The sequence below is a fragment of the Rana temporaria genome, chromosome 2 (assembly GCF_905171775.1).
Source record: "Rana temporaria chromosome 2, aRanTem1.1, whole genome shotgun sequence".
NCBI lineage: Eukaryota > Metazoa > Chordata > Amphibia > Anura > Ranidae > Rana > Rana temporaria.
Window position 1 is genome coordinate 494,362,166 of NC_053490.1, and position 14,283 is coordinate 494,376,448.

Here is a 14,283-nt window from a genome sequence, read left to right on the forward strand (position 1 = left end):
TGATAAATCAGTGTGTCTAATTTCTAGTTACATCTTTGGTTCTATTTGTGTAGATCTATAAAGTATAAATACCAGGATATTGCCACCATCAGTGCTACTCACCCAAACACCGGTATGGGACCACAATATGGACGTGGCTCTTGCACTGCTTGCGCCCTTTCTTGCACCAGTTCTGAATGGTGACGGGCTGGTTGGCTTCTACAACATTGGTTATCTGTAACTCTGGGTATACCTAAAGGAGAAACAAAAAAGATTTTAGACACCCGTGGTCAATATACAACCTAAAATAATAATTGGAATAGAGGAAAACAGCAATTTTACCAGGCAGCATCACCGAATGTTTCTAAAGTTTATCTAAAACCAACCTTGAATAGTAAAAGTAATGTTAAAACCCATCAATTTTAGTTTTTTTCATAATGTTCAAAAAGTCAACAGTCCATGCAAAAAAACACTGCGCGATTACATTAAAGGAATAGTGAAGACGACAATAAATCAAAAAGGCTTTTGCATGGAGTTTTTTTTCCTCGATGTTGTGAACTACAATATTTTATACCAAAAGCAAAGCCCTTCCAAGCTGGTGTTAGGAGGGTCTGGTGCTGTGTGGCTTTGTTTGCAGGTTTTTTGCCGACTGTGTCCCACTGGGGAGAATAGCCATCATTTCCTGTCCTGTAGATACAATAGGAATTAGGATGAAATCTCTCCAAAAGAAGGCAAATCCTCTCGTAGAAAGCGGTCACTGGAATAAATGTCTATTCTTAATACAAGTCAGTATTTTGGATTTTTGCTCATATTCAGTCTTAGACCCCTTTCACACTGAGGAGTTTTTCAGGCGGTACAGCTCTAAAAATAGCGCTGCTATACCGCCTGAAAAACTCCTTTACGGCCTACATAATGTAAAAGCCTGAGGGCTTTCACAGTGAGGCGATGCGCTGGCGGGAGAAAAAAAATCTCCTGTCAGCAGCATCTTTGGAGCGGTGAGAGGAGCGGCATGTATACCGCTCCTTCCCATTTAAAACAATGGGAAACCGCGGCAATACCGCCCGCAGTGCGCCTCTGCAGAAGCGAATTGCGGGCGGTATTAACCCTTTATCGGCCGCTAGCGGGGGTTAATACCGGCGGTATAGCGTCGCTATTTTTAGTGGGGGTTAATACTGGCGGTATAGCGCCGCTATTTTTAGCGGTGCTATACCGCGGCTCCCGCTCCACTATGAAAGGGGCCTAAGTGACAATGGTCACCAAAACACAGAGTAGGAAAATGGCCATACGGGGTACAGACAGTAATAGAAACCTAACAGAGGTCCTACCCCTTCCACAAACCATCCAAAACTCTGGCATTAGATGCACTTGTATTATTGTGGTCTGGCCCTTTCAGGCTTTATATATACTTATTGGCTCATACAGTAGGTGGTTTACCCCATCCTAAAGCGCAAAAGCTGTGCTATACTACAAAGCCGAAATCATGGTAGGTTGATAGCTGCTGGGACTGAATGACACACTAAGTTTTACTAATGTTCAGGACAGTACTTACCTAGGGACAAAAGGCCGGAATGAAGACTGCTTGCATTCCTGAAATTTTGTCCTGGGCATGTACTGCCCTATATGTTAATACTGCTTGGTGCATGGTTCAGCCTTGTATATAGACTTTTGCATGCTGCCAGTAGTAGTGCTCAATAATTCACTTTCATCTTCCACCTGCAACCTGAGCTTCATCTACCTATTCTAAAACTCCAGTATGCATGCGGCCTAAGCATGATGACATTATCAGAAACGTGTGTGAATATCTCAGAAGAAGGTGCTGCAAGAGCAAAGACAAGGTTGTCAAGACAAGCAATTAAAAAAAAAAAAAGTATGAGGCATTCAAGCGTGTTTCTGATTTTATTTACATTAAATTAGGGATCTTGTATGCCTTTTCAGGGGCGTCTTGAGACCTGCTTTCATCGAGATGCACTTTGGCTGTTTTGCCAAGAACAGAGCAAAGTACCTGAACAGAATATGATCTATTGGGTTGCACTGCACTCAGAAAAACAGCCAAATGCACATGCAACAAAAAGATTATGGGGTTGATTTACTAAAGGCAAATCCACTATAAGTGTACTTGGAAGTGCAATCACTGTAGATCTGAAGGAAAGCTCTGAAATGAGAGGAAGCTCTGCTGATTTCTACAAATCAATCATGTACAAGCAAAAAAATTATGTTTTTTTCTTTTCCTTGCATGATCTACAGCGACTGCACTTCCAAGTGCACTTGTAGTGGATTTGCCTTTAGTAAAATAAACCCCTATAAAGTTGCAAGGTTCAAAAAAGCGTGTGTAGGTGCTCGGAGTGCAGCCATATATATTCCGTCTACATCAACCCTATATCACACGCATTAACTGGTTTAGAACACTTTGCGCAGAAGTCAATGCCCCATGAACAACATCAGTCCAGGATCTAGACAGATAATGAATTGAACACCAATGCTACAAACACACACATTGAAGAAGAAAGATCTATCTGCAACTTAAACAATGTGGATGGAAGACCTCCCTTCACCCCCCCCCCCCACCCCCTCGATTATTGTGGTGTTTAGACGTCCACAGTTGGCTGAACAGTGACTGCTTATGTGTTTGGCCAACAATTTTCCATCCAGTTCCTTTGGTTCTTAAGTTGAAGCTCGTCAACCTTGGTGGCGTTTGGTGTGCATGGCCAAGTACTTTAACGCGGTACCTGTATTTTGCTTGTGCCTTGGAAAATTTTTAGGTCAGGTTCACACTAAAGGAGACCTTTTCCCACATAATCTAAGTTAATAATTGTAAGAAAAAAAATGACCTGCGTTATGCTCTGGCCTACATTGTTATTTGCAGCATGGTATATAACAATGGTCAAGGTGATACGGCAGCCCAGACTTTGACTTTTGGTCATGTGATGTCAGCAATCTCCCTATTCTCCAAATTCCATAATGTAAGGCAGCATGGACAAAAATGAAACCCAAGGAGGACGTTCTGTACACACAGTCCGAGGCTACACAAAGATGACAGTTCCAGAATATAATTTACACCCAGAGAAGGCAGAACATCTGTGGACCAGACAGTGTCGCAAACAATTTTGGCAACTGATGATATAAAACTGTTAAACTGTGATTTTTTTTTTTTAAAGTGTCTTTTATGATATATCATAAAGACCGTCTATAAAAGCATCAAATAAAAAAAAAATCTAAAGTCACAGCCCTAGAGTGTTAGAGAAACATTAGCCACAGGAGCGCTTCCTGTGACAGTGAGCAATGTAGTCATTAAAGTTGCGTTTCTAACAGCGTGTTTTGTAATTCTGCCGGTGAATAGCATTACGCTTCAATAATGGTTCCCGCTAAAATTATTTCCTTAGGATGTGCAACTGTGCAATAATAAATACCAAGAAATAATGAAAAAGCGAAGCTCCGCATTACATCAAACCACCCCCGACTTCTTATCAAGCCTCTTGTGTGCTTCCAGCGACAGTTACAAATGATTGCGTAAGCCATCCTCTGGGAGTTACAGAAAATGGGAGATGTAAATTGCTATTCATTTTCTTCCCCCTTTCCTTCTCTGTCATATTCTCTTCCAACAGCTACATCATTTCCTAAGCAAGAACAATAATATTACAGTAAAGAAAAGAGGTGAAAGCAAAATATTCTGAAAGACTGGTAATCATTATGTTTTTTTTCTTCATTAACACGCACACACTCCATGGGGGATAGAAACGCCTCGTCTCTGAGGACTGTCACCTCCAACGTCTGAAGGGGTCTGCAGTTTCCACAGGTCCCTTGTGACCCCCTATTCCATTGTTCTTTCTATAATCTGCAGAATTCAGGTCTGATGTAAGAGAAGACAAATCAGTTGTCATTCAGGTGGGACTGAAGGTCAAAGGACTGAGGGATTGTGAAGCTTATATAGCAGAACTAGTGAAAGTGGAACTTCACTCTACTAATCAACACTGACTATTTTTAATCCTTATGCTGCTAGCATTAGTAAATAGATAGGAAAATATATCAAATGTATTTATTTTCTTTTTACATTCTTTAGGTTTCTTGCCTAGGCAAATGATGTCATACATCCCAGGAGTCTCCAGGAGGGGGGGGGGGGAGAAGGAGTTGTCTCAGCTAAACACACTCTCCTGCATGCATGCCCAAGCTAAATCCAGGAAGTAAGTGCTACATGAATCATTTGCCCTTACTCAAGATGGCCACGATAGGGGGTTGTTTTAAACGCGATTTCTTGAAGAGGTGTTCCACCACCCCCCAACGAAAAATTTAAAGTCAGCAGCTACAAATACCTTAACTGCTGACTTTGAATATTAGGACACTTACCTGTCCAGGGTTCCCACGATGTTGGCACCCCAGACGATTTTATGACCGGCTGTCCCCCCCTCCCCCCGAAAGGTGCCAAATGTGACACCGGAGGGGGGGGGGCAAAGACAGATAAGTGAAAGTTCCACTTTTGAGTGGAACTCCTATTTAACAAAATAAAGCATACAGCCATGGATAGGGGGGGGGGGGATTTGCTTTAAATATTAAAAATGTATTAAATAGTGTTTTTGGCGTGTGGTGCTCAGGTGCTGTGAAGATCCACTTGAAGATCAGTGGTCGAGACCCACAACCCACAAATACAAAGCAAAACAAGAACAGAGGTCACAAGAGCATCATTAATTGGATGTTCAAATAACAGCACGGCTATTCTGACACTTGTAGATCCAAAAACATATAGTCTGGTCTTAGCCACATGACCCTCACCCCTGGGTTTGCGATTCTAGCATCTCAGTGCTCCTATTGACTTCTGTACACTCCAATGGCCCCATTGTCTCCAGTAACCCCGGAAATCTATGCCTCTAGTGACCCCTGTTTACCCCAGTGCATTTAAGACTCCTGTTTCTGTGTCCCAGAGTTGCTGTCTCTGCAGTTACCAACCTCGGCCCTGTATCGGACCATGCTAGTCTGCTGACTGCCCTGACCTCGGACCTGTCCCAATTTCCAAAATAGCTTATTGACTATGTACTTTGTTCTGGTTCTTTCCCCAGTCAGTCAAAATCTTCAAAGGTGTGTCTGAGGGCCGCAACTGTGGATCCATCCCAAAACCAAGCCAATTACCCCCCCTTGAGGGGCCTGCCAGTAAATACCAGGCAGGTCCTTAGAGCATCTTTTTAGGGCTCACAACTGCATAATTCCACTACCTCATAACACCGTCAATCCCAGAGATATGCCAGTTCTGTCTATGTCCCCATCCATCGGCAAAAAACATACAAGCAGAGAAGACTACGGTTATGGAAAAATCAAGTGTCGGGGTCGTGCTTACAATTAGATATCAATGGGTATTGTAACATTTAAAATTTGTCTACATAACAAGACCGAAAAAAATAAAAAATACTGGGGGTTGCACTTAATGAAGCAGTATTGCAAACATTTAGCCAGTTTCTTGGAAACTATTTTTTTGCAGGCATATAGAATGATTTCTGTGATCTGCCAAGTAAATCAAATTTGTTTGTCACATTCTAGAAAATTACATTATAAAAAGGGGAAAAGATGCAATATTTGTATATAGAAACTTATCCACTTATCAGAAATACTATGCTTTTTTTTATTTAAAATTGCATAACAAAGGAAACATTTGATGCTCATGCTCTTCTTTGAATCTGGACCTATTGCTGTCAAGCGGCCAAAACTACCCCGAGGGCTTGTTTACCAGTTACATTTTTTTTTGTGAAACTGAAGTTTTTTGTAGAATCTCTCTGTTAGATTTGCATTGAAGATGGTCACATCACCTAACCCCATTATATTCTGTCAAAGACTTGTCCTTAGGGATTGTTTAGGCATGCGGCAGTGATTGCCGCCGCTCTGAAAAGGGTTCTGTGGTGGATAAGGTTTAAGAGAGCAATTGACATGCAGCTGGGAGGTGATATCCGTCTTCGCCGCTTGTTTTAACCCTCAAAAGCCCAGATCACTGTGGCTGCATGTCCTTTTTCAGGTGGGTGGTCGAGGAGCAGTAAAACCAGGGTGCAACTTCCTGCTTTTACTGCCCCATGTCTGAATAAGCCATTAAAGGGTATGTCAGAGCAAAATGAAAACACAAAAACAAAACAACATTCCGCACATACAATACATGCACTCGTCCACATGTTTTGTCCTTTTACAATTGCAGCAAATACAGCTGGATTATGGGAAAGCGGAGTACAGGCTTTAAGGTGAACCCGTTTTTTTTACCTAGTTTGGGCACTTTAAAGTATCAAACCCGAAGAGAAAAATTGCTTGAGGGAAATAAATGGATAGAGGCTCCCTGTTTAAAGAAGCACTTAAAAGTGATCAAAGATTTTCATATAATCAACACAACAGATGAACAATGACTTGTTATGCCGCGTACACACGGTCGTTTTTTTGTGATGAAATAAAACGTCATTTAAAATGATTGTGTGTGGGCTTCACATAGTTTTTTGTCTTCAAAAATAGTTTTTTGTTTTCAAAATGTCGTTTTTTGTGTCATAAAAAATGATCGTGTGTGGGCTAAAACTACGTTTTAAACGACGTTTTAAACCCGTGCATGCTCAGAAGCAAGTTATGAGACGGGAGCTTGAATGGAACAGAGTGCCGTCGTACGTGTTGTACGTAACCGCGCTTTGCTAGAGCATTTTGAAAAAACTATGGTGTGTAGGCAACGTCGTTTTTTTAAAATGAAGTTTGAAAAACTTCGTTTTTTTCATGATAAAAAACGTTTTATTTCATCACAAAAAACGACCGTGTGTACGCGGCATTACACTGCAGATGAACCCAAACACTGAAGAAGACATTCACAATGTCCTTACAGACACAGACACTAAAGAAAGCAATCAATCTATGCCAACAATAAATACATCCACTTGGGCACAGCCAGTCTGTAAGACACAAGTACCTAACAGTGACCATAGATCACAAATTGTGAAACAATAGGAAATGACACGTCTTGGGCTGTAGAATGTTATTGCTACAAATTACTTTTTAGCAATACTTAAAGAGATGTCACTCCACATTTGTCAGATTGCCATATAGGCAGACAGTGAGACATGGGATCTGAATAACTTCTAGACTAAATGGTGCTCACATCTTTCATCTCTATTTAAAACCACCTTGGCATTTTGCCTTTCTTCACAGGACAGGAGTTTCCCGACTGAAAAACAAAGGCAGGAAGTAACAGCTTCAGAGTTCTAGAAGCCAATGTACATAAGCTTTGACTCAGTACAGAGGCCCTCATGGTTCTCTTATGACTTGAATCAGGCCGCTTCTTAGTTACTTGGAGCCATTTCTACATTCACATTAACCTATATGAGGCAAGGAAGTCATTTTAGAAACAGGAAAATTCCCATGTACACAAGACCTTAGGGGGTTTGTAAAGGAATTGTTATTTGTTTTATCTTAATAGCTTCCTTTACCATAATGCAGTGCTGTTTTCATGTCCTCATTGTTCGTTTTTGCTTTCAAGTTGCTGTAATTCTTCTCTGATCTCCACACTTCCTGGTTGTCTGTTTCCTGATAACCACAGTACTGGGAGCTTTCTCTCTGTGGTCACTAATCAAGGAGGTGTGATTACTGTGTGTCTAAAACCCCACAGCACCAATCAGTTTTGTTTTCCAAACCATCACTGCCCTGTATTGGCTCTGTATGATCTGTACAGCAGAGAAGCAGGAAACATGCAAAAACTAAACTAGAAACTACAGGTACATTATATATCTATTTTTAATCGTTTTTTAAAGGAATCAGTTAACTATTATGTCTCTATACCCTGTAAACAGTAATTTCAGCAAAACATTTTTTTTTTATTTACAACTCCTTTAAACCTGGATTCCATGTATGACAATTTTTACTTTGTTTGGGCCAATGTAATTGTGTAAATATCTGTGGAAGGTAAAAATAACTGTAGCAGGCACCACTACAACAGTGATCTTCACTAGCTTCTGGGTCCTCTGCAAAGTGCATGTCCTGCTGCTAGCTGAACCTTTGTCCAAGTAGGTCTTTGATAAAGCGTTCGAACGCAAAACATGTCAGTCGCGGCTTTGTACATGTCCTCTGATTGCCACTGACACCGAGTCCTATTTGTGTTTTTTTTACCACTTCCCGCCCTGTGACTGCTGCTGTTGATGCTTGTGTTTACTTCCCCTGATTGGCAGAGTAGCGGCTTTTCGTTGATGTCATCAGAGTGCGCCTGGTCTGTCATTCGCCGTTCCTCTGGTGACGCTGCGTGTGTGTAGACTATCCTCCGCAGCAGCGCGGCTACGTCACTGGTTCCCGGTGGAGGTTTGCCTGCTCTGTTACAGTGCGGTGACATTACTGACTTTTGGCGGAGGTTCATTTGCTAACCATCGTAGTCCTATTACATCTGGGATCCTCACGCTGGCCTTCATCTCTTGCTGCAGGATACTAACCATCAAAGGTACTTTTGAGCTACCGCACCTGCATTTTCCATCTGGGTTGAGGCGCTCACTGAACCAAAGCAATAGCAGTACTATCTGGGTGACTCAGGATCTGATGTTAACCATTTCATCACAGGACCTTTCAGTGGCATTCTTATTGGACTAGTTATTTTATCAAATATACCATATCTATCTATCTATCTATCTATCTATATATATATATATATCATTTTATAAATTGTGTGTGCTAATAGTATGTAATACTTATGTTATCTTTTAGACTATAACGTTTTAAGTCTTTACCCATTGAGCGCTGCTTTTTTTTTGTTATTGTGTCTACTTGAGCAGCATTCACAGAACATTTTGCATTTTCTTAATAACTGTAGTGGAGATTGTGATGTCACTGCCCCGCTTCTCCACCTAATCAATCAGGGAATGCTTTGCGTTAATTGAAATGATGCAAAGTGGTCCCAAAATGGCTTTTGTCTCAAGCATGCAACCTTCGGTGTCCACAATGCATCAGGGCAGCCAATTGACAAAGTAGACACCTTCCAAATCCCTTTTGCTGCAAGTGATTCTTGCTACTTGAGTGGTCTCAAACTTCTGCTGAAATTTCACTTTGGCCTACAGCAGCAGAAATGTAACATGGCCAAGGGTAGACAGCCCTTGCCATATTGTGCAAATATGCACAACTATGCAAAGCTCTAAACTCCTGGTAAGTTGTTGAGACATGACTCAGAATGTGGCACCACATCCAAATACGAATGAAAGAAAAAAACAGAATGATAATGGACTTTAAATTGGTGGCCATCAGTAGACCCAAATCAAGGAAAAGAACACTAAATGAATAAAAAATCCAAATTTATTATAAAACCACTTAAAATCAAAAGATTATTCCAAGAAAGGTGAATACATACATATGATATTGTCCCATATAAGTTGATCCTATTATAAACAAAGTAACCTGTAGGTGTGCCCATAGATGTGGAGAACTTGTGGCTGGTATTAAAGGTGATCTTCCGTATCAGGGCCCCACAGAGAATCAAAGTACAAGGGGATCACAGTATCTTGTGTATACATAGAATCAACCTATTATGGGACGATATCATATGTATTATATTATTTATTTTCCTATCATGAAATAATCTTTTGATTTTAAGTGGTTTTTAGAATGATGTTATAATACATTTGGATTTTTATGCAATTGAGTGCTCTTTTCTTTCATTTGGGTCTACTGGTGGCTATCAATTTAAAGTTCATTATCACTCTCTGTTTTTCTTTTTTCAAAGCTCTAAACTCCTATCAACTTTTTTTTCCAGTTTACTGCGACTAAGATGGTTCTTTTTCCATATTAAAACACTAAAAACTGTGAAAAACAAAAAAACGAAATTCAATTTTTCACTTCAGGAAACTTTCAAACATCTCTCCAATTGTGGCAGCCAACAGAAGTGTATTGAAAGTCAACATAACAAAGGTGTGGATTATATCTTTTACACAACATGGATGATTTACTAAAACTGGAGTGCGCAAAATTTGGTGCAGCTGTGCAAGGTAACCAATCAGATTCTAAGTTCAGCTTCTTCAATTAAGCTTTGACCTAAAAAATAAATTAAAAAAAACGGAAGTGGATTGGTTTCTCTTCTCTTCTTTTGCACTCTTCAGTTTTACTAAATCAATCGCAGTGTTCACAGGAGCAAAAAGTGATTACCTTACAGGGTGCTGGTGTGTACGGAGACTTGTGGCTCTAACAAAATGTTTGTCACCAGAGCCAGGAGACGCTCGGCAGGTCTCAGAGACAACTATCATCTGCCTCCAACAACTGGATAAACAAGACATTGGCCAGAAATAGCCAATATAAAATAGGCTGCACAAGTAACAAACACCCAACACTTGTTTTTTCTCTTATGTATCAGAATTCGTTTGCTTTAGTTATGTTAACAGTTTTCACACTAAAAAATGTTAAGGTTACTTGTAGTGTCACTCTTTCGAAAAGCATCATTCTCCTTAATCTGGAAAAAGAGGTCACAATATAAAACATTATCGGACTAACAACTGACAAAATACTACTTTATTTTAAGCCAAATTTGGCCACAGGATTTCTGTGCTAATATTTTCTGTCAGCTTAGAAAAGAATGATTTGTTTTCCTCCCAGTATCGGGAATTGCTGCAAGATATTTTGTGCACCCAAGAGCTGTCTATTATGCATGTTTTGCTTTTTTTTCCCTTTAACTGAAATTGCTTCTATATTTAACCTCAGCGTTGTCCCAGTTTCCCAACCAGCGCCTCGCACTGCGGGATCCCTCCAGTGTGCAGATATTAAACCAAGTCAAGGCAAATTGAATATTTTTAACAATGCAAAAAGAAACCAATGGTGAGGTTTGAATATGAGATTTTTTAGTGAGAGTTATAGAAAAACTCCAGTAAGCACAATCTGCACAATTTTTTATCTTTTTAAGAAAAAATTCTGAAAGGGTATTTAGTTGATACTAAGGCTTTTAGGAAAAAGAAAAACTATCAAAAAACGTGTTGTGTCCAGTCATGCTGAGAAGATCTGTACTAAGGCTGACAAGGCTGTGACCCTTCAAAAACACTTGGAAGTGGCACTTGTCCAGTCATGCTGAGAAGGTCTTTTCAAAAGTCGGCAAAGGCTGTGACTCTTCAAACACTTGGAAGTGGCACTAAAGCTACAGTGGAGCTTTTTTTTTTTAAAAGGTCCAGAGGATAAAACCTGGACCTCTGTGACATTCAGTAGCTCAGACTTGCCACAGCAAAGGTATGTGTACCTCTGCGGATACTTCTAACAGGTTCAAGGGGTACTGTAACGGAATGGCCCGTGATACCCAGAGACTTTTGAAGGATGCGGGGTACTCCTGTGCCAGCTTCACCAATGACTCTTATGTCTAGGGTCATCCTCTGTCTAATAGGGGCATAGAATGACTGATAAATGATATCTCTGATTACATTAGATGGGACAGTAACGATAATTCATGTATTACAGGATATCTTAAAATATTACAGGTGGTTAATTCTGACCCCAACAGGTCAATAGCAAAGTGACTCATTCATGTGGGGACACAGACTGTTGAGGTGCTAATTAAGTCTACCTGGCTGTAGTGATAAAAGCTTGCTGTGTTTGCATTCTATTGTGCTAATTAAGTCTGCCTCTCAAGAACCTTTCATTGTGTATGCCAATGTCACTGTATTGTGTGAAAGTTCTATTGATGATAGATATGTGTTGGCAGTCTGAAAGGTCAGATGTCTGACCTTTCAGGTGTAGTGGATTAGCATGTCAATTATGTTTACTAAAGGAATGTGCATTATGTAGCAGGTGAGAATAACTTATCGTGGAGTCAGAAAGTCTGCCTAAGATGTGGATTGAGGGGGACTTGTTAGCACCCCTTTGTGTGATGTTGTGGGTGGAGTGAGTCATTGTCCACATTTGGTTTCTAACTGTATATAACCAGCTGAGTTTACCATTAAAGTGTTCATTCGTTTTGGAACCAGAGACTGTGTGTGTCTCGTTTCTGGGGGAAATCCTATGGATCGTGTCTGCTGGATTGTTGGAGTGTCAGATAAGCTGTCTTGGGTTGGTGGAATGGAATATCGTAAACGGTGTTAACCCCTGACCGTTACAGGTACCTTTTACCATAAAAAAAAAACATTACATCATATTAGGCAAATTAAAATTAGTTTTTCTTACGCAATAAGATGGCTGCTCTTGTCTTGCCTGTGCTCCATCAGCAGAACCTCCAGAAATACCTGGTAAAGGTATATGGGAATATGTTGGGATGCTGCCCTTGTCTACCACAATACAACACTCAATGCCTGAGTGGCCAATTGCCAAACTCAAACACTGGTCCTATGTCAATTTAATCTTTTTTTTTTTAGTTTTTGAAAAAGTTATTTCCCTTCTAAATGTTTTTTTTCTTTGTCTGGATTTCTCACTGCCTGTTTCTCCTCAGTAAACTTGCCCCATCATTCATGGGGGTTAGTCAGCCAGAACAGCTTACTGAGGAGGAACAGGAAGTGAGAAATTCAGACAAAGAAAACAAAGAAAAAAAACATTTAGAAGGGAAATTGAAGGAAAAGGTTAGTGAACCAACAATGCACTAGCTTAAAGGAACCTATTTCGAAAAAAAAAAAAAAAAAAAACCTTTACAACCCCTTTAAGTCTGAAAACAGGAAATACAAAGAGAGTAAGGTTTCGCCATGTAGTTTTAGAACACTGTTAAAAATTTGTGCCTGGTTACTTTTCAGAACCGGTGCTAGTGTAAATTTAGAGGGGGTCAGAGAGTTAAGTAACTGACCACGTTAATCTGTTTAAATTTGAGGCCTCTGTCTCAGCTTTGGCTGTGCTGTGGGTTCGTGCTGTTTCTGGGGTACTGATCATACACCGGGCCAACGGGTGGCAGCAGTGGAGTCAAGGTTTCTTCTCAGTGGCCTGTCAGGAGGAGGGTTTCCTCGCTGTGGATGCTGGGGAGGGGCATTTATGAGGCAGACGCCATTTGCTTGGGTCTTCTTCACGTGTGGCGCCCACCTTCAGGGTAGCCATACCACGGCAAAATACAAAACAAAATAAATCCGCGCTATCCAAAAAATGAGCAGCTACAAAAACCAGTGAACAAAGGAAGATAACAAACAAAACATACAAATTGTAGCGCTAAGTGATGATATGATGATAAAATAAACACTGAATGTCTATATCAAAACACCAAGTATTCCTCTACTCTTCACTAAGTTCTACTGTTTTTACCTGGCTGGGTAATAAAAAGCACAGAAAAGACGCCTGTTGTGTGGACATTCCATTTACTGCAACTCTCATTAAGTACCCTAGATGGCGGAAATACATGAGGTAACAAGCCACCCAAAACAAATCAGCAGCTCCTTTGGGGATAAGTGCTACACTTAAATGCATCATTCTTTTTCTGAAAGACAAACCTAAACGGGCACATATCATTAGCAGCCGCTGAGCAAGTATCTAGATGAGCAGAGCTTCTTCAAATTAGTTGTGAAGCTGGGGTAATAATTTTTGGAGTAGCTCTTTTTCCCTTCCCAAAGTAAGAGTCTGTCTGGTAGCTGTGAAAAATTTCAGTGCATGCTGACACTTTGAACCATCAAGCTTTTGTGAATGTCTCTGGGAATATTTATCACAAGTAAGCAAAAGAGGTTCTTATATCACCAGATTCTAACAAAAAAAAAAGCTGAAGCCTAAACAGCGAACCTCTGCATGGGGCTAGTATTGCAAGGCTTAATATTCAATTCTAATAGTCAATACCCTAGTTCAGGGGTCTGCAACCTTTAAGACATAAAGAGCCACTTGGACCTGTTTCCGAAGGGAAAAAACTGGGAGCCGCAAAACCATTGCGACATTTAAAACAAATATAACACTGCATATATTGTCTCCGCGGGGAGATGTCGGCGGCTGAGCTGAGAGCCCTCGTCGTGACAGGTGGGCGGGAGACTCCAGGCGCGTGCATGCACCAGCGCCACCCGGGCCGCGAGCACAGACAGGCCAGCTCTGTGGCCAGTCATATGACGCGCCGTGACCGAATCACAGGCCAGCTCAGGCCTGTGGCCACATGAGCCCCCCTCACGCCGCGTGGTAGATGTAATTGCGGTAACGCCACTCAAGTAATGGGAATGGCGTTACCGCGAGGGTAAGAGTAATCGGGTAGATTACTCGTTACCCTCAAAAGGTGCCCCGGAGCCGCGGCAAAGGTTCAAAAGAGCCGCATGCGGCTCCGGAGCCGCGGGTTGCAGACACCTGCCCTAGTTAGATCTGTCCCCTGATAGCTCTCCAAGAACAGATGGCGATATAATCAAAAAGCATTAGGAATGGTGGCAGCACAGATCCACATACTGAATGAAGCAAAGGCAGGGAGATTCCTGCATTACAGAT

General features: G+C 41.0%; 1 protein-coding gene across 4 annotated transcripts in view; it reads right to left on the bottom strand.

The window, feature by feature from the left end:
- The window catches only part of LOC120927870 (amyloid beta precursor protein), a 344,594-nt gene that overhangs the window by 202,968 nt on the left and 127,343 nt on the right, over positions 1–14,283 (bottom strand). For all 4 annotated transcript variants that reach the window (XM_040338835.1, XM_040338837.1, XM_040338833.1 and 1 more), the window contains exon 3: positions 103–232. In XM_040338835.1, the coding sequence (XP_040194769.1) occupies positions 103–232 (130 nt within the window). The remainder of the gene's footprint in view (positions 1–102; positions 233–14,283) is intronic.